General features: G+C 48.3%; 6 protein-coding genes across 6 annotated transcripts; 3 read left to right on the top strand and 3 right to left on the bottom strand.

Moving 5' to 3' along the window:
* Positions 1 to 2,907: 2,907 nt before the first annotated feature.
* On the top strand, positions 2,908 to 4,496 carry N7503_001051 (uncharacterized protein; the record flags this gene model as incomplete). Its single annotated transcript, XM_057060612.1, has 2 exons — positions 2,908 to 3,297; positions 3,363 to 4,496. 2 exons carry the CDS (start codon positions 2,908 to 2,910, stop codon positions 4,494 to 4,496), a joined length of 1,524 nt encoding a protein of 507 aa, XP_056927535.1.
* Positions 4,497 to 5,076: 580 nt separating this feature from the next.
* Positions 5,077 to 6,370, bottom strand: N7503_001050 (S-adenosylmethionine-dependent methyltransferase; the record flags this gene model as incomplete). The annotated part of the gene is made up of 3 exons (XM_057060611.1): positions 5,077 to 5,819; positions 6,066 to 6,227; positions 6,316 to 6,370. The coding sequence occupies 3 exons, from the start codon at positions 6,368 to 6,370 to the stop codon at positions 5,077 to 5,079; spliced, it is 960 nt and encodes a 319-aa protein (XP_056927534.1).
* A 761-nt stretch (positions 6,371 to 7,131) lies between these two features.
* On the top strand, positions 7,132 to 9,282 carry faa4 (long-chain fatty acid-CoA ligase FAA1; the record flags this gene model as incomplete). The annotated part of the gene is made up of 2 exons (XM_057060610.1): positions 7,132 to 9,138; positions 9,193 to 9,282. 2 exons carry the CDS (start codon positions 7,132 to 7,134, stop codon positions 9,280 to 9,282), a joined length of 2,097 nt encoding a protein of 698 aa, XP_056927533.1.
* Positions 9,283 to 9,821: 539 nt separating this feature from the next.
* On the top strand, positions 9,822 to 10,108 carry N7503_001048 (uncharacterized protein; the record flags this gene model as incomplete). Its single annotated transcript, XM_057060609.1, has 2 exons — positions 9,822 to 9,835; positions 9,904 to 10,108. 2 exons carry the CDS (start codon positions 9,822 to 9,824, stop codon positions 10,106 to 10,108), a joined length of 219 nt encoding a protein of 72 aa, XP_056927532.1.
* A 3,970-nt stretch (positions 10,109 to 14,078) lies between these two features.
* Positions 14,079 to 16,385, bottom strand: N7503_001047 (uncharacterized protein; the record flags this gene model as incomplete). The annotated part of the gene is made up of 5 exons (XM_057060608.1): positions 14,079 to 15,492; positions 15,551 to 15,647; positions 15,705 to 15,754; positions 16,103 to 16,304; positions 16,373 to 16,385. The coding sequence occupies 5 exons, from the start codon at positions 16,383 to 16,385 to the stop codon at positions 14,079 to 14,081; spliced, it is 1,776 nt and encodes a 591-aa protein (XP_056927531.1).
* Positions 16,386 to 22,365: 5,980 nt separating this feature from the next.
* Positions 22,366 to 23,773, bottom strand: tif35 (translation initiation factor eIF3 core subunit g). Its single transcript, XM_057060607.1, is given in 5 exon segments — positions 22,366 to 22,688; positions 22,750 to 22,921; positions 23,013 to 23,407; positions 23,419 to 23,633; positions 23,699 to 23,773. 5 exon segments carry the CDS (start codon positions 23,713 to 23,715, stop codon positions 22,636 to 22,638), a joined length of 852 nt encoding a protein of 283 aa, XP_056927530.1. The 5' UTR covers positions 23,716 to 23,773; the 3' UTR covers positions 22,366 to 22,635.
* Between the last annotated feature and the right edge of the window lie 598 nt (positions 23,774 to 24,371).

The raw sequence follows: 24,371 nt of genomic DNA, 5'->3' as shown, positions 1-24,371 counted from the left end.
TCTTCCGAAATGCATCCTGCAAGCCTCCCTTTACCAGCAGACCTCTGAGGGCCAAAGTACGAGATTTTCATTCATTCTCCAGCCTAATCAAGCCTGATTCTACAAGATGATAGGTCGGAACAGCTGCCCTGCCGTATGCAGCTTGACGTTTGCGCCCACACTGACCGCCGGGTCACCCGCTTATTAGCTTGAAACTATTGAGGTCCGTTCCAATGACCAATCTATTTGCAAAGTATCGGAACAAAACAAGAAAAAAATTAATATAATCATAACCATAATTCGGATTGAATTTGGATCCGTCCCCCCATCAAAGAGAAGTCAAAAGACTAGTGCATTGTAGATGGACCAATCGCCTCTAAAACCTCGATTCCTTGCATGAAACGACTGCGGCCAGACTAGAGCTTTTACAAGTGGATTAATCCCTGATTTTGTTTTTTTCCCACTCTAGTTCTCGGACGAGACAGCCGGTGTGAGGTGGCGCGCTCTGTTGAATGTTTGATGATGAAAAGCTAGACATTATCAAACGGTGCTATACGCCACCAGGTGGCTAGTTAGGTTAAGTCTACGATGTACAAATACACCTTGTCAGCCTGAGGAAAGTTCTAGAGCAACCGAATCTCAAGGTTTCTTTCAATTTGTATGCTTTTTGCATCATTAAGAACAGGGATGGACACGAGTATCTGTTGGGCCTTGGGCTCGAGGCGCTGATGAGAGAGGCTGGTGCAGACTTTCCTGCAGCAATGGGCAAATCATCGTTGTACACACCAGTTGGGCTATCAAGTGGGTCTTTGCAATGATGATGTTTGTCACTTACGAGGCCTGAGATCTTGGAACCGGTACTCGATTTGATTTAAATTTGTATAATTTAGAGTGTTTTTATTTTACTCCTTTCGTCACCTTTCCCCTTTCTAACTGGGGGAGCACAGCTTCTCTCAAATGATGGACAAGCTAGAAAATTTCAAACATCACTTTACCCTTCAATCATTCGTCGATCATCTGTCTTGTGAGACCTTCCGCCTTAGCGCGCCCCTCTTGTGTATGATTATTTCCCATGTCTCCACTTTCCAATTGAATTCCACTTTTTTTCATTTTTTTTCATTTCCCCGAAGCCCTGGCGTCTACTGCAAAATAAAGACGACATGGTAAACAAGATCTAGTACTTCGTACAGTATTATAAACCACCTTGGTCACTTGACTCGACTCCCATCCGGGATCTCATAGATCCATAATTAGGATACATTAGGGGCCATTAGTTAGCGCTGGGCGGGACCTAGCACTTGGTGGAGCAATGCAATTTCCCATTGGAATGGCTTGCCTTTCTGTCATCGCCTATTCGCCTACTCGGTTCAATTCTGTGAATTTGTGATGCCCTTACCGCACTTCAACGATCCTCTCCCCCCCTTTTTAGGCTTTTGAAAATTTAGGCACAATCTAACATAAGGTTAAGAGAGGGGCGACAAAAGACTGGAACACTTATTGCAGGATTCAATAGATCGATGCCACACAGACAATAAACGGAGTACGGAGTACCGGAGACGTGTATTGATGTCCCTATCCGTGTAACCCCTTTTTGTCCCCAGTCCTGTTCAGACTGTGATCCTGCAGAAACTCCAGGTTATTTTGGTATGGTATGGTATTTTTTTTTTTTATTCCAGCAGCTTCGACGCGGTCCCATGGAACCGCGCCAGGGTCAAGTTCCCCTGTGTTACATAATTGATCTTCCCAATGACGCCCGGCCTTGGCAGCTCCTGATGGTAGATCTGTGCTTTACCATTGGTTGTACCCGGAAACATTTGTACCTATTGGGTAGAGCTGCTTATATTACACTAGAAATTGAAATTGCAGTCAAAACCTGGAGCCGCTTGCTTAACCCGTCCGAGTTTAACTTAGGGGAAAAGGTGATAGATCAACGATTGCCATACCCCTACGTACTCCATCTACGGAGAGACTCCGGTAATTCTACTAAAACTCGAAATTTTATTTTGATTTATTTAATTTGGGAAGACTTGATGAGTATACTCTGGGATTTTCCCCTAACCCCCTTTTTCTGATGCAGCTCTACATTATACATATTGGGACTGGTCATCATGCAGCTGGGACTTAGCCAGAATACTGAGGTAGCTCTGGTGGATGAAGTGTACGAGAATTATCTGGATTCTCTGCATCCAAGGTGGGTATCAAGTGGAGTATGGGTCAGCTGACTCTATTTTTTTGTGTGTTTTTTGTTTGAGAAAAATTGCTTAATTGAGAATGAAATCGACGTGTACTAATTTGACTTTTTTCGCATATAGACTCCGTGGTGATTATAGGGTGAAGCTGAGAGATGAGACGCTATAGAGTGATACATAATAAAAATAGATCCCCCTAAAATCAACTAAATCTCCACGAAAGGAACTGTGATGTGATTTGATTACATCCACTAGCGCCGAGCCAATCCATGGAAGCACTTGCCCACTGACCGCATCCTCCAAACTGGTTTTACTGGAGATCCAATGTCTCGTCACATCTAAGATCCCTTACTTGGCCGTTACGGGAAATTTTGCAAGATAACGGGGGTGCAGCCCAAGGGTCGCGCTAGTGGATGTCATTTATTTTCTTATTTTCTTCTCGTTTTTGTGGAATTTGCATGTTTTGGGACGTTTGGGGTCATTTTTATTAGATTTTATAATGGAGACTTGGTCAATCCTTTCCTAACGACCCATAGATCGGAACTGGGTCTCTTATTTTTTTTTTTTCGTTTCTCTCCACTCTTATTTCCTTGGACCGTTTATTGTTTTGCTTTTGCTTTTGTTTTTGGTTCTATCCTTTCCCCTACACTTGACCCTATACTGGGCTCTTAATACAAGGCCCTTGCAACCCAACAACATTAATTATTCGCGAACCCGGAGATCGAACTTCGATCTCATTATGACTACTGCACCGTTGGTGCCTCACCCTGTCACAGACAGTGGTATGAATGGAGGCCCGGGACATTTGAACGGTCTACCACGCTATCACCCCATCGCCATGAACCCGAACCCACCACCACACCCAGGAATGCCACCACCAGATCAAATGGTACAGAATCATCATTTCAGACACTTTGCACCGCCGTTGCTGCATGATCCTCATGCTGGTCCCCCACCGGCGCCACCGACACCGAGCCCAACGTCGTTGGAACAGATCGAACAGCGTCTGCGGCAATTGGAACATGAGGAAATGAACCGGATGGCTACTCGGAGCCATATTCTGGCGGTGCGCAAACGAGAAGATGAGGAGTTTCGCAGATTGACCGAGAGTGCAGAGATAGAGGAAGAGGTATGCTTTATGTGTCATACGCGTCAGGAACAACAAAATGAACAATATAACTAACTATGACTCAGGATCTTCGACGACAGCGCAAGCGCATGAAGAGAGAATCGATGGGCTTGGGATCTAATAATGCGGCGGACTCGCCGCCGTTGCGCCCCACACCACCACGTCGACTGTCGGAGACCAGCGCAGCTACTACACTAGCGTTTTTCAAGCAGCAGAGTCCGCCAGAGCCTCGCCAGACTCCTCTTCCTCCTGCATCACAGCCACAGCCACAGCAGCAACAAGCACCTCCTATGCCCCCACCACCTCATCTTCATCAAGCACACCCGTCTCATCAACCTCATCAACCTCATCCATCTCATTCATCTCACCCACAACATGCACCCCATCCGCCTCACCAGTCTCATCAACCTCATCATGCGCCTCCACCACCTCAGCCTCAGCACCACATTGTTCACCATGATTCTTTGAACGGCCCTGGATCCATCCGGCGCAAGCAAAAGTACACCATCAAGAACGTCGAGGCATGGGGCGAGCGTCATGGCCGTCCAGCAGCCCACGACCCATCAGGTCGAGCTTTATGGAAACGGCCCTCAGATGGTAGCTTAGTATACCTGACCTGCCCAATCTCAGGCTGCGGAAAATCAGACTTTGTCACTCTCCATGGTTTCATGTGCCACTTGACAAAGAAACATAAAGACCGCACACTGGGCAGCCAGTCGCGTGCGCTCGAACTCTGCGGCATCGTCTTTGATCCCAACTCGCCCTTGCCCCCAGTGACAGCCCACCGCGGCTCAACAGAGAGTGCAACACCAATGGATCACGACGGAGACCAAGACGAGGATATGGAGTCTGACCCCGAAGAAAGCGAGGACTCACCTGAATCATACCGCGTCAAGACCGAAGTATCTGATCGCCTCGGAATCCCAGAGGTCCAGGACACACACACATCACACGACATGTCTCCGGTGCCAGTGCAAAAACCCGCACTGAACGGCTCCGTCAAACAATCCATTTCGTCCATAATCGACCGAACCCCCGAACCAGAGCCCAGAGAAGCTCTCGCTTCGCTCGGGCCATCCGAGCCTGTTTCCCAAAACCACACACCTATCTTGGAACAGACGGTGCCCGTGAAGCGGAAATTCGAATACTCGCCCGAGAAAGAGAATACAGAGCCGAAGGAGGGATCTGCCACTGAGTAGTCTCATAATACCTCTGTCTATATCTCTTTCTCTTTCTCCCACTATATAATTTTTCACATAATCCCATGGTTGTCATTTAGCTACCATGAGCCATACATAGCATCGATATGACAAAATCATCATCACATTTGCATCAATCATCAGCACTGTTTTAATCGACTTTTTTTTGGCACATGTGTCATTTATTATCGTTTCCCCTCAATACCCTTTTGTCTTATCTGGGTGGCTTGCTACTTCTCATGTTATGCTGCCATATTCTTTTGCCGCATATTATTAGATTGGCCGTCTTTGTCCATAAATTGCATATTGAGCATATTCAATGATATATTGGTAGATCTGCGGATCTAGACCTTGATGCAGACTGAATTATTTTGAAAAGTATGCTTGGAAGTATGAAATAGCGCCACGGAAACCCTGAGGTATGTTCAAAGTCAATTGGTCCACGTACATGGTCTCGAGAATTAGCCATGAAAAGCGAACAGGAGTGGTATGTACAGTGTTTTGGTCTATATAATTTCCCAATACAATATCAACAATATCCTCGTACTTGGGTATCCATAACTTGTAAGTCAGCAGCTAATCACTTCTCCCTAGCCAACATCAAATGGACCAGATACCCCGATCCCCCCTTCAACGCATCCCCAAGCGCCTCGTCACTGACCCTCCAAACCCGAAACTCCCTCAACGTCTCCCTCAGCCAAGTCTCAAAGACGTCCGGCGTCCGCTGCTTCTGCGCAACAATACAAACCGTCGGCCGACGAGCCGGCTCATCTGTATCCGACGGGTTGTAGACAGGACGGAGACGACAGATCTCAGCGCAGGTACGCACGAACGGCGAGACGAGCGCTTCATTATAGATACAGTCACAAGACAGAAGGAGGTCGAAGCCATGATCTTCGGGGTCCATTCCTTGGCGCGAACCAGGATCAATGCAATCCTTCAATGAATTGGGTTGATCGAGTTCCCAGTCTAATGTTGTAAATGTGATGTTCGAGGTTGAAGGTGTAGAAGCAGCTGAAGTTTTCGAAGATGCATTCTTCTTTTTACTGCCGCTCCCCTTTGACTTTCCGGTCTTCTGCTTTGATGAACCGGAGTTGACTGATGCATTCTCGTCGATATTTGTGCGGAAGAATCGGCGCACGTACTCTTGGTCTGTGGCGATATAGTGCTGTATTGATGGAGCTAGTGTGAGAGGAAGTAGAGCTGAGATACCGCATCCTAGTTCAGCGACGATAGATTCCGCGCTTAGGACAGAATTCGTCCATAGGGGATTTTTTGGAGAAGAGATCCATTCTGCAAAGGGCGGAGTGATTTTCCAAAGAACTAGATATAGTTAGTACATACGTACACTATATGGATGTATAGCCAAAATCCAGCAGTGACTGCAATCGCGCAAGAAAGCAATATAGTTCCAGCGACAAATATAAACCAATCAGATGGTCCATATATACTATCAAATGAAAGTCCAGACCCGAGGCGGAGCCTCGGCTCATCCTGTTCCTGGACCGACGTTTAAGACAAACTGCGGGGTGTGCGAGTCCGTGCTTATGGATTGCAGATCAGACTTACCGGCGCCCGTGGTACCTCCAGCTCGAGACGAAGAGAGTAATGTTGGAGATTGGTGGATAATGTATTCATGATCATGGATTGTCACATCGACTGTAGTCGCATGCGAGTCTACGAATCCGAGATTGCCGGTGACAATTTCCTGACTGAAGAGAAAGAAGGATTCTAACCGTGTTCGTTATGCAGTGAGCAACTGCCAAATGTACTTGGCTTGGGAATAGGATTTCGTATTCGAATGTGATTGATAACTTACCCTCTTCAACGTCGGTGACCTCTTCACCAATGGCGAGAAGTGCGGTGATGGACATTTTCTATTCTCTATTGGAGTCTGTTACTGAGATTGAGGCTACATATGAGATTAGATCACGTGGATACAAGGGTTTTCAAACATCGCAAATGAATAGAACCGCGGAGATTTGGATCAGTTCGTGTACAGTATGTATGATCTTAGTTTCCCCACTAGATGTTGGGCTGTCCCAACAGTTACAGAAAAGAGTAATTGATCTACAAAGGTTACCCTGGAAAGGCTAAAGAGAGAGTTTGCACAGGTATACGAGGATCATGGCTGTATATTCGATATATATTTGTATGCATTTTTTTATGCCAAGAAGATTTGTACACGTATATCGTAGATTGATGAATGGCATTGTATGATAGGAAACCCGTCATTTAAAATGGAGGCCAAGTGCGTCATTTGCGAAGTTGCGGGAGAAAAACCAGCCACAGTCTACTAAGCGCGTTGTACTAACTGTGACCTGGAGCTCCTGCCTAAGCAACCTCCTCATTTTTGTTTTTCTGCTAACGAGTTTTTACTTCTTTTCCCTCAAAACCCCCCAAAAGCGTACTCATTTATTGGAAGAGGTAAGTTTTGCGGTCGTTTCTATCGGTCTGTTCCGGGTAAAGCTTTGCATTTGCCGTCCAAGCTTCCCTTGTTTGGCCCCGTTCACTGCCGCCACAGAAACGCTAACGTCACTGGTCCCAGGGCACTTTTCCAAAGCTACTCTTCTTCTCTCCCTTCCTCTATCCCCCTTAATTTACACACTCCATACTTGCGAGTCACGACGCCATCATGTCGAAGCGCGAGTTACACCTCCAGCCGCGCATGGTCAAGAAGGGCCCCTTCTCCGTCGAGGCTTCGGGTTACGAACCCGTCGCCGGCGAGACCATTCCCCGCCGACACCCGTTAGCCAAGGATGGCCTCATTTTGCGCCCTTCAGAGGATGTTGCGACCACCTACGACAACTTCCGCCGCTCCGCTCGCCTGTTCGGTAACAACAAGGCCGTCGCCTCCCGTAAGGTGATCAAGACCCACGTCGAGAACAAGAAGGTCAAGAAGATCGTCGATGGACAGGAGACCGAGGTGGACAAGCAATGGACCTACTTCGAGCTGAGTGGATACACCTACATGTCGTTCCTCGAGTATGAGAAGCTCTGTCTGGAGCTGGGAGCTGGTCTGCGCAAGCTTGGCCTCGAGAAGGACAGCCGCATCCACCTCTACGGAGCTACAAGTGCGCACTGGCTGGCCATGTCGCACGGTGCTGCCTCTCAATCAGTGACCATCGTCACTGCCTATGATACCCTGGGTGAGGAAGGCCTGGCGCATTCGCTCAAGCAAACTGCCTCCGACGCTATCTTCCTGGACCCTGGCCTGCTCAAGTCCCTCCTTAGCGTCCTGAAGGACCTCCCGTCAATCAAGCACATCATCTACAACACCGACACCGAGGTGAAGCAGGAGGATTTGGACAAGCTGAAGAGCGACTTTAGTCACATCTCGGTGCAGAGCATTGAGGAACTGCGCAAGTCCGGCGAGGAGAACCCCGTGGATCCTGTACCCCCCAAGCCCGAGGATCTTTGCTGCATTATGTACACTTCCGGCTCTACAGGTCCGCCCAAGGGTGTTTCTTTGACTCACGCCAATGTTATTGCTGCCACCGCTGGTGTCAACGCTATTGTCGGGCCCTGCATTACTCACACAGACTCCCTGCTTACATACCTTCCCCAAGCGCACATTCTGGAGTTCATGTTTGAGAACCTCTGCTTGTTCTGGGGTGGTGCCATGGGATACGGTAACCCTCGCACACTGTCCGATACCTCGGTGCGGAACTGCAAGGGTGATATTCGCGAGTTCAAGCCCACTGTCCTGGTTGGTGTGCCGGCTGTCTGGGAGACCGTGAAGAAGGGTGTCTTGAACAACCTCAACAAGACCAGCTTTATTGTTAAGGGTATGTTCTGGGGTGCTTTTGCTGCCAAGAGCTTCCTCTTGAACAACGGTTTCCCCGGTGCCAGCTATGGTGCAGGCATCCTTGATGCGATTGTCTTCAAGAAGCTCAAGGAGGCTACCGGTGGTCGCCTTCGTATCATGATGAACGGTGGTGGTCCCATCTCCAAGGATACCCAGAAATTCCTGTCTATGGCCATCGCGCCTATGATCAGCGGTTACGGTTTGACTGAGACCTCCGCCATGGGTGCTCTGAATGACCCTCTGGCCTGGAACCCCGAGGCTCTGGGTGAGGTGCCTGCATCTGTGGAAATCAAGTTGGTCGACTTCCCCGATGCTGGATACTTTGCCAAGAACAATCCTCCTCAGGGAGAGATCTTCATCCGTGGTGGCAGTGTGACCTCCGGCTACTTTGACAACGAGGAGGAGACCAAGGCTGCCCTGACTGAGGATGGTTGGTTCATGACCGGTGACATTGGCGAGTTCGACCACAACGGCCACCTGAACATTATTGATCGCAAGAAGAACTTGGTCAAGACCCAGAACGGCGAGTACATTGCCCTTGAGAAGCTGGAGTCTGTCTATCGCTCGTGCCCTGTGGTTGGCAACATCTGTGTCTACGCCGCCGAGGACCAGGACAAGCCGATCGCCATCATTGTCCCCGTAGAGGTTGCGCTGAAGAAGATTGCCAGCGACAACGGTATCCAGGGTGACAGCCTAGAGACCCTCGTCCACGACGAGAAGCTCCAGCGTCTTGTCCTGCAGCAGCTGCAGAACAGCGGCCGGGCCGGTGGTTTGAGGGGTATTGAGATTATCAACGGTGTTGTGCTGTCCGACGAGGAGTGGACTCCCCACAACGTAAGTGCTCAATCCAAGAAAGAAATTGATATGTGATTCTAACACTATTTACAGGGCTTCATGACTGCTGCCCAGAAACTGCAGCGCAAGAAGATCGTCGAACACTACAAAACCCAGATCAACAAGGCCTACGGCAAGAAATAAATAGCATCTCAAAAGTGACGGAAGGTCTATCTTGTTGAATGTCTCCCACTCATCTACGTTCAGGTTCATTCTTCGCTCTTCTTTTTCTTCTTTTTCCCCGTTACCCTTTCCGCGTTTGATTTGACTGCGATTTCAAGCCTTTCTGATTTGTATTCCCTGTGACGACATGCTCTTGTCCTCTCGCTACGCTACGATTTAGACGAGATAGTAATGAATACAGACATGAAATTGCGATGGGCCGGCCATATACAGCTATTGATCCCAGGTAGTTTGTTTCAATATAGTTCTAGATGGACTTCAAAAGTCCGACATAGCCCACGAGACTCCAGCCACAGTTTTATAAACACTACCAGCAATACCATATCGATCTCACGGCGTGGTACAGGTACCTGCCAGGAACCTCCAGGAACAGGAACACAGAGCCTCCCCAAATCGGGTTAGACAAAAGGCACGTGATCTAGAGCTTCAACTCCAGCTCCATATCTTCCTTTTATTGTGATCCCAAGATAACCACTTCAATTACCCTGATAATAACGAAGATGTCTTTGTGGAGGTAAGCAGCACCTGGAACGAGCCGCACTTTCACATGTTTGTCCGCCATCCTAACAAATCGCGCTACAGCACCTATCGCGGACTGACCCCGAAAACCCGGGCCCTCTTCGGCGTCGGCGTGATGGCCTGGGCTACCATTGGTCTATGGACTACGCCCCAGGTTGAGAGTGCTCTTGGCATGCAGTCGACCAAGGAGGAGCAGGAGGCTTTGGATCGGAAACTTGCGGTGCGGGTTACAAGGATTGGGGATGAGAAGGAGAATGAGGCGAACTGAATTGAACAACCTGGGAAGTGATCGAGGCACCTGATCAATGCTTATCGTATCGCGAATACCTGTCACCTGAGCTCTGGTCTCAATGATATTTGGAATGAAGGACTCTTGTCTTCGGGATTTCGCCTTGGATACTATGCAGACACCAGACACGGATATCTCGGAAAGCCAGAGCTCTCGCATGCAAGCCAGTTGAGGCCTAGCCTCATTCACCATCAATACGGCGATATCATCCAACAAGACATCCCCGGTTTATACTCCCTACAGCCTGGTAGTCCGGCCATACCGAACCAGCACCTGCCCGCGTGCGTCTACATTTGCGTGTTTTGCGTGCTCAGACCCTACCGACGAGAGCCTGCCCATGCCCATGCCCGCATAAGTCTGCTGGAGCATACAAATGCACCATGCACCTGCATACCAGCCGAAATGCAATGAAGCTATCTATAACGTCTTATCACCATTCAATTGCCCTGTTCCTTGGGGACCAAGGCAGAGACAATCCCAATCGCAGTTGCTGCGTTGTTGCGGGCCCGGAAGTCACCCATTCAATCCTTGGCGGCTGAGCGAGCGGTGGTGTCTCTAGTCCAGATTGCAATTTTTGCTAGTCAGCGCTTTAAGAGGCCAATTGCGGCGCATTTTATTCTCCGGGCTTGATGGGGTCGGAATTGGGATGCGTTGCGAGCCGCATGGTGTTTCGGCTTGTCATGTCAGGATGAACTGGGCTGGAGATTGAGGATTGCAAACCCTGGAATATTCCCTTGCGGTACTTGTCGAGCCTATCAGGTTGATGGTGATCTATTCTTGTCCATTCATGTGCTGTACATCTATGTTTGAACCTGGCAATTGATATACCATATTATACGCCCCGGCAACCTACTACCATCACCTCATCCCTGAGGTCTCATATCCTATGCCCAGTACTATATGACCCCGAACTCTCGTTCAAACTCCAATCCACCTGCCAAAAAGAAAACCTAGCCCCTCACGTGCTAAGGGCCCAAGCCCGATTATCTTCTGTAGAACAAAGCCCAATCTCTAGAGCACCAAGTGCGACGAAGAAAACAGGAGCCGTTGACGTGAAACATCGGAGAAAACAATCGTCTCGCCGTAGTTCAAGAGAGGGTCGGTGAGATTTGAATCCCGATCAAGTGGCCGAAACCTGGTCTTTATCGAATCCAGGTTGGGATTGCAATGGAAAATGCCATTATTATTGTGATTCTGATTGAAATTGGGGACTAGGGCTATACATGTGGGCTGGGGAGTGTACTTTCAACATTGGTATTAGGGCAGAATATGGATATATGTCTAGTAGAATGCCTAGTAGAATTGAATACTGTATCTCAAATAGTCTACGTCTGAATCTTGATCTTTTGCACTTATTGCAACTTAACCTATATCAGTATAGCATGTACTAAATCGCAATGTATCTCTAAAGACTAAGGTCCAAGCAATCAAGATCCCAGCCACTACGTTTGTCGCGGGTTACGCACAGGATGATTCGGTTGCACGGGCAACCCAGGGTCCAATGTCCAAATGTCTTAAAACAAGATGCATATGCTAGACTGACTAGGATAAATAATCTATGCAAATGCAGAGAAAAAGAAGAAACCAAAATCAAGTTCGTGACAACTCACACCATAATCTAAATTCAAATACTATCAGTCCATTAGATCTACAAATTACATCAGATAACCTGATTTGATCGGATCATTCATTATGCGCCTTGATTCTGTCGTACAACCAAAGAGAACCCCGCAAGCCTACACTTAAGCCTCCTAGAAAGAAGACAAGACCAATTAGGCATCCGTGATATGCGACAAGGATGATTTGCACATGCTTGGAACTGCATGGAAGATCAAGTCCTTTGACCCCTTCGGCCGTCGGCTTTTGCACAACAAGATAGGGCAACGGGCAAAACGAGGCTGAAAGTAACAGTATGTCATCCAATTCCACATTGCCAAGAGGATTATATTCAAAGGAAAAAATAAAAATTAAGGAAAAACCCAATACAGTAAAAGCCCTTTGTAAGATAGGCCCCAAAGCTACCCCCCAAAGTACGAACTTTGTGATCTTTAGTGGGCTTATTGCCACAATCCCCAATAACTATACTCCATTCAAGCCAAACTAGATGAGCCATGATACTACCGTTGTAGTGACCGAAATGGACCCCACAACAAAAGTCCCATGAGGTTCCCACTAACTCACATCACACCCTGGTCCATAACCGAAGCACCTAAGTACCATCATTCAATTTCCAGAACAGGGCGGCGTAGGCAATGAAACACCGGAACTTACCGAACCGCAGAGAGAATCACGAGCCAACCTTGTGATACGTACGAGAGGCTATGACTCAAGTATTCCGCATGGGGAAGTCCCTTCCTACTTGAGACTAGTCATCCACACTGTGAAGAGTAGGAAGAACAAGGAGAACGGATCCGCCACCAGTGGAATGCCGAGCCCGGATAACAACTGGGCTGAGCTGAGACGTAATAAATCATCATTGCTGCACTGTCGATCCGATGGCGATGGACGTGCTGCATCTGCATCTGCACATGCACCGTATTTAATTTGATTTAAATTTGTTAGGGGCTAGTACCTGGACTAGTATCCAATAACAATACAGTAATACACATGATGTGTATAGTATGTGGGATTATAGTTCCTTTTGAAAGGTATACCCTAGCGGCCCTAACACCCTCATGGAAAATACTACCCCTCCATAATCATACCTATTGTATCATAGTCTTTTCCTTCCTCATCTATGCTAACTCCGAGGTCCAGTCTTCAGCTCAGCACGGACTTATCCCCGCATTTAACCCTTGCTGCCTGCTATTACTCGATGCCTTCAGACACATAAGCAGGAAGCGTAACCCTGCCGAAAAGAGGTGTTGCTCCCCCTGATTGGCTATTCTACTCTTGCCAATGGGCTAGGAGCCAATCTCTTATGGTGATGGGGTCGAAAAGAAACTCGCGACAACGCCACCATTCCTTTACTTCCTTGATCTTCAACCCTGGCACACTTGACCTTCTATTCTGATGTGGGTGGCCTTGTATAAATGGTTTAGTCATTTCCTATCTTGCAATTATAGTAAAATTGAGATTGTAATGTAGTTGAAAAATCTAATTTCATACACCCGCCCCATTACCATGGGCGCTGAACAAACCAATCAGAATTGAATCCAGAGGTAGTCTAGTCTATATTAGTCTAATGCAGATTGAACTGAATATACCTTCCCTCCAACCTTGTCTTCTCAGTACCAACACCAGCCCCAGCGCCTCCCAGCCACCGTTCAAACCGGCCCAATAATCCCTGCAAAATCCTGCACAACCCTGCTAATATCAAGCAGGACTGAAACCGCAGCGAATAACGGTTCCTGGCGGGCCAGCGAATCGGGAAATTGCGCTGAATGGGAAAGCGCAGACAAACATAGTAAAGTGAAACTTTCATGTTTGTATGGTAAAACATCACTATGGCGTAGATATTGGTATCTGTATGTTGAGTTGACAAAGTCAATAAAAGGTTCGTAATAACATTCTTATGTTTCTCTTTCTCTTTCTGGGTAAATAATAGGGTGAATAAGAAAAGCAACGTCAATATGAATGGTAAGAAATGTTGAAACGAGATGACTTTGCCCGACATTCATGTCTGCTTATGGGTGGCAATAGTCAGCCTGTTGACATGAAACCCGATATGAAACGAGGATAAAAGAAAACATAGAAATCAGCAAGAAGAGATGAGAAGAAACCGAAGTTCTCAATGAGATCAAAATAAAATAAGACAAGAAAGAAGAAATTGACAAAAGGGCCGTAATTCGTCTCCCGCGCCGTTCTGCACCGTTCCGTAAACCCCTTCCAGCCATTCCCACGTAAAAAAGCCTCGAAACAAAACCTAAGTCACAAAAAATGAAAGTTACAAACAAAAACCAGAGAAAAAAAGAGTAAATAAAAAATAAATATAAATCCAAGAGGCACTTCATGTGCACAGGCCATGCGGGTTCTGGATAGGGTCATAGCGTCCATAGTTCGAGGTCGAATAAACGGGGTCGTAACCACCACTTCCAGTGCTGGACCGGTGGTGATGATGATGTGGGATGCCAGTAAAAGGATCTTGGTAATCGAGTGTGGGGGAAGTTTTCAAAGTATCCATCGGATCCATTGTATCGTTAATCATGGAATAATCGAAGCCAGATGAGGATGAAGATGAGACGAGCGGACTATCACTCAGAGGTGAATGTGAGTGCTCTGTTTTCGGGATCTGCCGATAGTCTGTTCGTCCGTAAGGGAGGGCGCTTCGGTGCGCGGAGTCGTACATCATGAGATGTGAGCGTGTGGACTGTCCCATTCCGTGAGAGAGACCACCGTTGCCATCGCCACTACTTCCGTCTGGGCCCATGCTCGCGGTGCTGTCACGTCGACCATCTTTGTAGTGACCTGGGGAACGGCCGCGGACGACCATGCGGTGTGAGTGACGACGGGCGATCAGGACTGGCTCCGATTCTCCGGTTACTGGGTCTGATATCTCGGCGTGAAGTTCTACTACCAGGTTGTAGTACTGCTGCTGAGCGCGGCGCTTTCCGTTGTTGGCGGTCGCTTTCTGGAATTGGATGCGTTCGAACATATGGGAAGTTGGTGGGTGGCAGGGCTGAGGGGCGCCCGAGTATGAGGAGTTGTAGTCTAAAGACTGGGAATTGAGAGGAAAGTTCGAGTGCCCATTTCCTGTTGATCCTGCCGACAAGGATGGCGGAGGAGCAGGCTGAAGGGCTACTGGGCCTGGTTTTCGCTCGGATTGCTTGTCTCGTTTCGGAGTGTGCTGGACCAACTCTCGGGTCTCTGTGTACTGTTCGTTCACGATCGCGGAAATGGACATCTGGAAACCGCGGATTGGCGTCAACGCTCCATCGTTATGTCGGATATACAGAGGTACTGATGAGGTCCACGGGTGAAGACTGAAGCTGCAGGTCACGGCGAAATAGTTCCGGCGATAGCATGTCCATTTGCCATCAGAAGCGAAAAAGCCCCGTCCGATCTTGGCTTGGATGTCAGGCTTGACAACGGTCTGGGAGGTTCCAAAGTCCGCCACGATAGACTCAAGAATGTTGGTGTCATTGAAAGGGGGCGCCTCAAACTGTGGTTGGGATCGTGGTGAAGATTCTACCATCGGTTGCTGAAACATGGCCTGAGGGCGATCTAGACCATCTAGAGTCCGGGGAGCGCCCGAATACTGATGGGAGCGGGAGACATCATTGACTCCTGCTAGTGATAGACCTATGCCGCGCTGTAAAGCATAAGAGGAGGAATAGGCATGGCTTCTCCCCATTAGGGCTGGAATGGAGCTAACGGCGTGTGACGAAGCCTGCATAGTGGTAGACATGCCGGTGGGAGGTTGGCTAAATTTCGCAAAGCCCATCAGCTTTGCATCTGTTAGAGGGAAAAGCTGAAACTTACAGTGCTAGTCCCCGGGGAAATTCGTTCATGCGATTATATGAATGCTGCTGTTGAGAAAGGTATGGGAAAATTGGGCCAGATGTAGGAGAGAAAGAATCTGTTAAATGCCGCATTGATCAGTACGGAAACTCGCATCCCAGAGAGGAATCCATACCGGAAACTGAGTCTGGAGGTGTCATAGCAAGCACAGAAGAGCCAGAGTAACTAGAAGACATATCCTCTTAGTACGTCACATCACCAATGATTTGAGTGTAGCGAAGGGGTCGAAGCCACATTAAATCATAGGGTACCACTCCGGTCATAACAGGAAAACGACAAAACACCAAAGAGCCATCGCAATGGCAAAATTGGGAAAATATACAAGAGGCACGAGACAAGCTCAGGTAAAAAACGACAAAACATCGGAAGAAACGCATGCACGCAGCGGATCGGTATGGAAGGTAACGAACCAGGCTGGGCTAAAGTTCAAGCTGCCCAGACCCGGAGAAAGCGCAGCGACAAGGGTCGACCGAGTGGAGCCAAATCAGTCCAAATTGAAAGAGAAGAACTTACTGTAAGTCTTGCATCGCAGGCTGTGCGTGGTACCGCACGCCGTTGGTGACAGGCATGGAGGAAAGCCCTCCGACTCGCTGATGATCGTCCTCGTCTGAGAACCCTGTTACATGGGAACTGATATAATCACGCTCTGTAGTAACGGGGCAGTCCATGGAAAAGGAATCAGGCAGAAGAGCTGATGCCGAGTTAGTGGCCGAGTCTCATAGCTGAATTATACCCGCCGCATGACAGCATGAAGTAAGAAGCAAGGAGTGGGAAATCACGTACAAGTATTCATCATGATCCAGCTGATGCGAGATGATTCAGATCCTGAAGAATGGCTCCTGGAGGTAACACGGATGCCCAAACGTGGTCCTTGAATGTGCTGGCAAAGAAGTGAATATCTAGCGCAGACAATCTAGTTAGTGACTCAATACCAGGTCCAGTGGTCGTCTTGTTCTCACAAATGCGGAATCGAATATCCTCAAAATTGGAATTCGAGAATTCTTCCTAGGGTACGTGAAGTATGAATAAGTGGCGTGGATTCGTGCGTATGAATAGAAGAACGTGCGTGCTTTCCGGGTACAGTCCACAAGTCACGAAATCGGGAAACCTCGATTGCGATGAGTTGTAGAAGTTGGACTAGCAGACAGCAGAAAGAAAATATGTGTGGGGCAAAGAGGGGATCTTTAAGTATAAATCAGAAAGTGAATGAAGAGGGTGAAGACGAGAATAAGAAGCAGGACATGTCTCAGGAAGAACAATCACAAAGTGAAGAAGAGTAGTCAGCATAAGAAGTATGCGCCAAAAAGGGATGCGTCAGTATACACAACGCCCAGGTCATGGGCCTCAGTGAAAAGCCTTACAACCTGAAGATCCAAGAGGACACAGTCCCCCGAAAACAAGAAAAATGATGACAAAACTGAAAAAAGGCAAAAACCACTCGCGAATGAAAAGGGAAATCATGACATCGGGGGCAAAAAGAGGAAAAGCAAAGTACCTTAGAGAGAAATAGGTATAGACTGCCCAACTCTATCCTTTGTATTCTTTAGAGTTTGGGGGACACAAGAAATACCGAACGGAATGCAAGTGTAAAGAGCCTCGATCTTGGATCATAAATAATTTCTTTTGGACTTGCGTGGCTTGGCTGAAGATGAAGAAAAGAAGCTTCATAAAGGAAAGGAACCAAGACAATTGATATTTGTTTCCCTGTCAAGTCGATCCTGGTCAAAGCTGTCAGTACCGGAGAAACCAAAATAGCTTCAGGCTATCATCGGCCGAACATTCTCGCCACGAGCGAAGGATGTGGCCAGTCCCTGTCAGGGCGAAATACGTTGTATCCAGAGTGGGTGGCAGCAGCTAATCTGCATAAGGGGTCCAACCATAATTAGTACAGAATATCCGGATTTTCTTTAGAATTAAATAAATATTTCAACTAAAAAGAAAGGCATTTTGTGTAATCCTGGTCCCGGTCAAGGCTATGGTGTGGGCCAACAGTAGTAACATCACATTGGTCCGAGCTCTTGGACAGTTTGATTGTCCAAGGAGCATGGCATTGGTCAGATTCTCCATGTTACGTGCCCTGGGAGGACCCGAAAATGCTGCACGGACAGCCGATCGTGGGTAAGGCACGATACGGCCCTACAATGACAATAACCCTGGAAGTATTCTCCACTCGTCCCGATGAAGTCAGGTGTCCCAGCGCGAACACCCGAAGTCGGGTCGCTGCAGGTAAATCCAAATAAGATGAAACTAGGATAGAGAAGATCAACCCCCCCCCATACATGTACCCGTGCAGACCTTCCCACCTGATGTATCAGACTGTGGGGACCGACAAGCCAATAGCTCGTGGGTTTCCTGCAAGATTTCATTCATTCGTCCGTGCCAATAATTTTTGCTATAATGCTTCCCAGGAAATGGACCAAGTTGCTGGGAATAAGAAAGGACCTGTCGGAGTGATCCCAGTGATATTCCTTCTCTTTGGCTCGAAGCACGGTTCTTGCGTTTAAAAAAAAAAAGAGAAGATCAGGCGATCGGCAATATTCATCCAACCAGCTGCATTGTGCAGGTTGGCAATGCTCTCACCGACATAATCTCGGGAAAGGGATTAAGGCAGTGACTTTCCCCCATTTTTTTTTTTCCTTCCAGGACAATTGGCCCGGAGGGAGAGGAGCTCAGGACCGGGCGTTCGAGACTATGACCGATGTAATCACGCCCCAACTAGGAACAGCGGCTCCACCGTTGACCCAAAACAGCTGCAGCGGGAAGGATAGTGGTGTGCGGTCCGTACCCGGTAGCTTTTTCCAGCAGAGCAGCTTTCTTGGGGACCCACTAAGGAAACCAGCAAATGAAATTGAAAATCACGTTAATAAAATGAGACAAGGAAGGAAGGAGGAACCAACCCCCTAGTAGCATCGGGGGCTTTGCTGAAAGTAGAGTGACTAGTACCATCATAGATTCAAAGGCCCCGATCCTGAAGTCCAGGAGTGGAACCGCTAGGTCTGATCGTGACGAAAACTTCATTAGTGGCTGGGAGATCGTCCATCCTGCAGATGGCTATTTGACCTAGTTGGTCCAGATGGCAAAGCGAAAGCAGTGCTAAAGCACCCGACCGGAGATGATTGGTTGATTAGAGACTGGGTCGATGTTTTAGGGACCAATGGTGAGCAATAGGAGATGGTATGTTATGCAGCTCGTTTCCACCTCCACACGGACCATCTTAACTCTGCATGGTACCGAACTCGGTACCAAATGCATGAAAATTGCCTGGAACCTCCAGTGATGGGGTGATTGAGTGATGAGTGACGAGTGATAGTGACGAAGGTTGACGAATACTTGAGTTTTGACGGGCAGATCACCCGCGTTTCCCGTACAATACACGTGGGGCGGTGAAGGACCCAAGTAGCTGGGTCCTAAGTTACGTACGTCTCATGTAGGATAATCATGTCAAATAGTGGGGTTAATGTACAATTTAACTAGTGCTAGGATGTTCGTTGCAGGAATGAAGAACATTGTCCAGCCAGCCACTAGCGATTTTCCTTTTCTGCCTCAGCTAATGCTATAAGATCGATCCACTCCTTACCCGAGGGGACTCCACTTGCCCGTAATCTCGTTCCCGGAGCTCCACCATTTCCGAGCTATCACTTTTGTGCTCGGATATTGTGGATGAGATACATCAGAGGATCAGAGAGAACGAGGTGTTAATTGTCCGATCTAGGAACATGCGGAGTAGCGTACTCGAAGATTTGGCCCGTGCCCGCCCTATAATTGTTTCTGCAGGTACCTGGTCTCTTCAAACTGTAATTTTCTTTTTTTGACTCCATACTCACAGTCTTGTTGTGATTTGAGTTTCTCAGGATTGGGATTCACTGACTGTCGTTTTTGGTATGAACTCCTTGATCCAACCATGGTTCGGCCTATGCAAATCCCCCGAGCAAAGACCTGAGAGTTTAGGCTTTGACGTTGCATAGTCTCCTGAGACAACCTCTGGCACTTCTGCCTGGATTGCAATCCCTGTTCACTTAGCGTTTCTTTTGGATACTTTGTGTCCAGGGTTTCCCGTGGGCACGTGCCCCCGGATCTAGTGGGTTGATGATCTTGGCGCGACGATCGGGGAATCGACTGAGCCCTTGCGAAGATGAATTGATATCTCAACGCAAAGGAAGAAAAAGTTGAATGGGGAAAATGGATTCTTCAAACCCTGTACGACTGGTTTTTCGCGCGCGCAAATGATAAACCGTGGTCCAGTTCCGCGTCAATTCCCAGACTGCACCCGGCCGAATGCCCGGTTTTCGACAGGGAAGGCTCAAGAAAATAAATTAAAAACAAGCTGAAATTAACCGTGACTCAGCCCTCAAAGACAAGGAAAAATAGTAATCAATCCTTTCTCATCCGAAGGTCGGGATTGCAAACCTCATCCTTTCCCCAAGGCATGATATGCGGTTTTTTTAACCTTTCTCATGCCCATTGGCCCCAATGAAGAAACTTCAGCATGGATGCGTACCAATAGCCGGTAATATCCTGGATCTGAGTTTTTTTGTCTCGCAATCCTAGCAAGAATATGCCCGTTGATCTAGGATCTGATCCCGCACTTCAATCCGCATTCAATGACTCGCGTCAGCAACATAACCCTGGGCTGTCAGCATCGCGCCGAGAAAAAAACTAAAATCATAAAATAAATCTCCCGACATATTTACCGGGGAGAGAAGCCGTTGGAGCTAATGGCCAAATCCGGCGAGAATTGAAGCTGGTGTGTTTTGCCCCCATCTATGATCCATGGTTCCAATTCCATATTTAAGTTTAAGACAAAGACGATGTCACTCGGGGAGTAACAATCTCCACCAGCTGCAGTTGCCTGGAATGCTAATTTCCTATACCAGAAACGAGACAAGATGGCTGAGCACTCGACCAGCTTTCCTGGTTCTTCGATCCCGTTTGGCAATTTGTCAACCCAATCCCAGGCCCACAAGAGAGAGGAAGTATACCCCCGGGTAATCTCTTTTTTGTTTTCGGGAGCCGTAGATTGTTCCCTTCATGAGCCCAAACTCAATACTAGCAATTGCTCCATGCTCATGTCTGGATACAAGGTTTCTGTGTGGTACGTATGGCAAACATTGAGTGGTCATTTGGGGCGACGCTTGACCCCCATTGTCGGTAGCCCACTCCTGAGACGCTACCTAGTGGGGGGAATATGAAGGTCTACGCAAGAGATGACAAGGGGGTATGAGGAGAAAGGAGCTCCCATTGGAGCTCGACCCATCCTGTCAAAAGAAACTTTGATCGACCTGGGATCTCCAGCCGGCAGTGCCGATCGTAAGATGATCGTGAACATCCTAGCTACAGTTTCGAGCCCATGGAGACCCAGAATCCGCCTCAACCTCCCCGACAGACAAAAAGACAGGGGCTAATACGATCATTCTCCCCGAGGCATCGGGATCCAAGGTACATCGGTAAAGCTAGGATAAGTCGTCCGAGGGGATTCTCAACATACTACACGCCAAAACAGACTTCAGCCTTGTTGGAGATACGCCTCCAAAACCTTGATGATAAACAAATGAAACAAGAAAGCATATCGTATTCTCTACGTGTAGGTTTCTCCCTGATGCCGTGTCAATCAGCTATCGCCGGCCATCCCGGGCAACAGCAACAGCCAATTCGAGAGCGAGGCTCCGTCACACGGAGAAAAAGCCAAGAGAAAAACCTGCTCATCGACACGAGGTCAAGAGCGCGACCCGTGAAGAAATACCCTTTTAGTCGAATTTGCTTCGCTTGCGTCTTACGGGCCCGCAGATGCCGAATATGACAGGCCGCCACAACGTGGATGTGCGATGAATGGCACTGGGTCATTGAAACTTCACGAACGCCTTTCAGATGTACTGGGCCTGTCATACAGCATGACGGCAACAGCAACGGCAACAGCAACGGGGATTAGGTGCTAGGGCTAGGAGTTAGGAGGTGCTCCAAATGCCGGTGGCCTATTGATAGTCAGAAAGCAGCAGGGAAGAGAAGAGCTAACAAAAACGGACAAGGAAAGTTTAGGTCTATTCCTAACCTCCAGGGTATCTGTATGGTTTTTTTCAATCCCCTGTCCTGGAAAGCATATATCTGTTTCGTCAGCGGCTCAGCAAGCCACTCGGAGTCAAGACTGGAAGGTTTTTGACAGCCTACGCTAGTCGCAAGTAAGCTTTCCATTCTAACCCTGCTCGTCCTGGGTCTCCTTCCTAAATGGATCACCGATGCAGCACGATGCAACACAATTTACGTGCGGGAAATTAAGACTGGCGATTTTTGTGTTCACTGCTACAGGAGGACAAGATTATAGGCTACGCTGGAGATCTACATCTGCATGCTGTTGCAATTGTGTGCAGGATCTGTGATGCGGGTGTGACTTTGGAGTTTTCCCGAGTCTTCAATTCCGCCTTTAGGCGTTGGGCTTTAGGTTTAGTCTTCTCCGGTCTAGTCACGGTCAAGGTCAAGTATAGATGTGTACCTTCGGGATTCGGCTTTAGGAACGGGTTCAAAGGTACACGTCTGACGCTGGAATGGCAGGGAATAGGAACTGCTGTGTGTTCAGGTGGCTCTGTCGTTGGGGCCTGGTGTACATCCTGACAGATGACAGGACCCAGGGGCTGTCTCAATACGGATCTTCATTACCTTTCCAGCCTTGCGCTGAGCAAATTATGGCGGGTGATCAACTTTATCCTGGTCATTGGAGGATAGTGATGCTTGCCCTATGTGGTATCTGACATACACTTCGTGCAGTATATTGATTGGAGAAGAGACTCGGAGTCTGGATAGACAGCTGAACATTGGAAACGGATCTGCTGCCACAGCCTGGGCTGTAGCAATCTAAACATAGCAATCATGCAAAACTCTTCTAAACCATTGCTTTTGTATAGACTGATGCATGTAAATGACATGGTGGTTGTCTTTTTCGAAAATCATCATTATCGATCATACAGTACAAAAGAGAAGAGCATCAGCCGATAATTAGGCTCGCCTGAAAAGAAAAAGGGGAAAGAAGAAATGTCGTGACAAAGCGAGAAACGATTTTAAGTAGACCGCTTGGCGAACTCGACGTGAAGAATGAGATGGCGGTAACCGACTAAAGAGAGAACTTGTTAGCATCCCATTATATCCATACCCAAGCTCAGGTGTATACGTACAGCCGTCCAGTTTCTCGCAGGCGCCCGCGGCGTCGCCCCGATCCGCGTAGCTGATGAAAGCAAAGCCCTTGGCCCGCTGGGTCTCTCTGTCCCGGGCAAGGAAAACTCTGGTAACACGACCGAACCGCTCGAAGAGATCCCGCAACTCTTGTTCCTCTGCCAACTCGCTGACCTATTGTAGAAAAATTCGTTAGAACAGAACGAGAAAAAAAAAAGCCATCTGAAACGCGATGCATCCAGTCTAGGAACCATAGATAACGTACGTTTGTAACACGCAGAGTCGCAAGGTCGTCCTTCTCGAAACGTCCACCCATCTTCTCGCCGCCAGCAGCACCGCCATTCCGCATGTGAGGAGGCACGTAGCTGGACTTGCCCGCACCGAGACCGCCAGCCTCCTTGTCGTCCGCATCCACACCGGCACCACCAGAAGCCTCCTCGACGGGAGCCATAGTATCCTTGAAGGGACAGCGGGCTGTGAAGTGCTCTCCGGAACAAATACGACACTTGACCTTCTTGTCCTTGAGCTGGTCCTTCATGCTGCCCTTCTCGCCGCCATCCTTCTCAGCCTCCTTAGCCTGTGCCTTCCAGTTGATGCTGGGACGGAAAATCATGTTCTCGCCAACGGAGGTAGTATCGAAAGTAGGGCCGGGGGGTGTCCCTTCTCGAGACCGAACTTGGGCCACGACCGGCGCTCTGCGACCTGGGGGTTGACGTGTTCGCGAACGGTGGTGGTCTTGATGCGGCGGGTAACCTTCACTTTCTTGTTGTCATCGTTGAAGCGGTAGGAGATAACGGTCTTGGTGCCATCTTTGTTGGTGATCACTTCTTGCGCGGGGAGCGCGGAGGGGTCGTCAAACTCCTCGTCGTCGGCCCAGTCGGCGCGGCTGGAAATTTTGAAAATCGATTGTTAGAGAAAAACTCGGGGATTAGTCCTGGGGTCATTACTCACTTCCCAAGTCGAGACATGGTGTGTGGTTGTGATGTGTTGCGGCGAAAGCTGAATTTCTGGGATTTCTTTCACAGGCGAGTCCGTTGTGGATTTCATTATTCGCGGCGATTTTCCTGTGGCGCAGTTTGTGGCTGGAATATGACACGTGATGAGAGCTTCGTTTTCTGGAACAAACACCACAAACCAATTGTCTACCGTATAGATACTAGCGCGCATCGTAACAACCTCGTTGATTTGTTTTCTGAACCTGAATTCTTTAGAATTTCGTACCTTCAGTCCGATGCGTCCGCTGCGATAAGCTAATGTCACAGTCGCCCTTCAGTACCACAAAAACCACATCCTACAGTCAAGCTGCATGGATCATGTTGGCTGCAAAGACATGACCATGTTCGCAAGCTGTGAATTCTGGGCAATGGCCCCAAGCTGCATGCTCTATAGCTGAGGTCTCTTTTCTTGGGTTTTCGGGGTCCAGACCGATGAACGATGATGATAAATCAGTCTCATTGACGCAAGATCATTCGAAGTCCATTCGCATTGTCTTGAAGTAGGCCATGAAAGCCTGAATATACTCGACTTTTAGGCTCCGTGCAGGCCTTGGGACTCTCGGCAGATCCCAGAAAACTGCAATGCTTACAATGCTCCTCTAGAGCTAAAGCGTCAATCGCGGTGTATC

The sequence above is a fragment of the Penicillium pulvis genome, assembly GCF_028828015.1.
Source record: "Penicillium pulvis strain IBT 33274 chromosome Unknown contig_10_segment0_segment0, whole genome shotgun sequence".
Lineage (NCBI taxonomy): Eukaryota > Fungi > Ascomycota > Eurotiomycetes > Eurotiales > Aspergillaceae > Penicillium > Penicillium pulvis.
The sequence above is the reverse complement of the archived record's forward strand: the minus strand, read 5'-3'. Positions and strand labels throughout refer to the sequence as shown.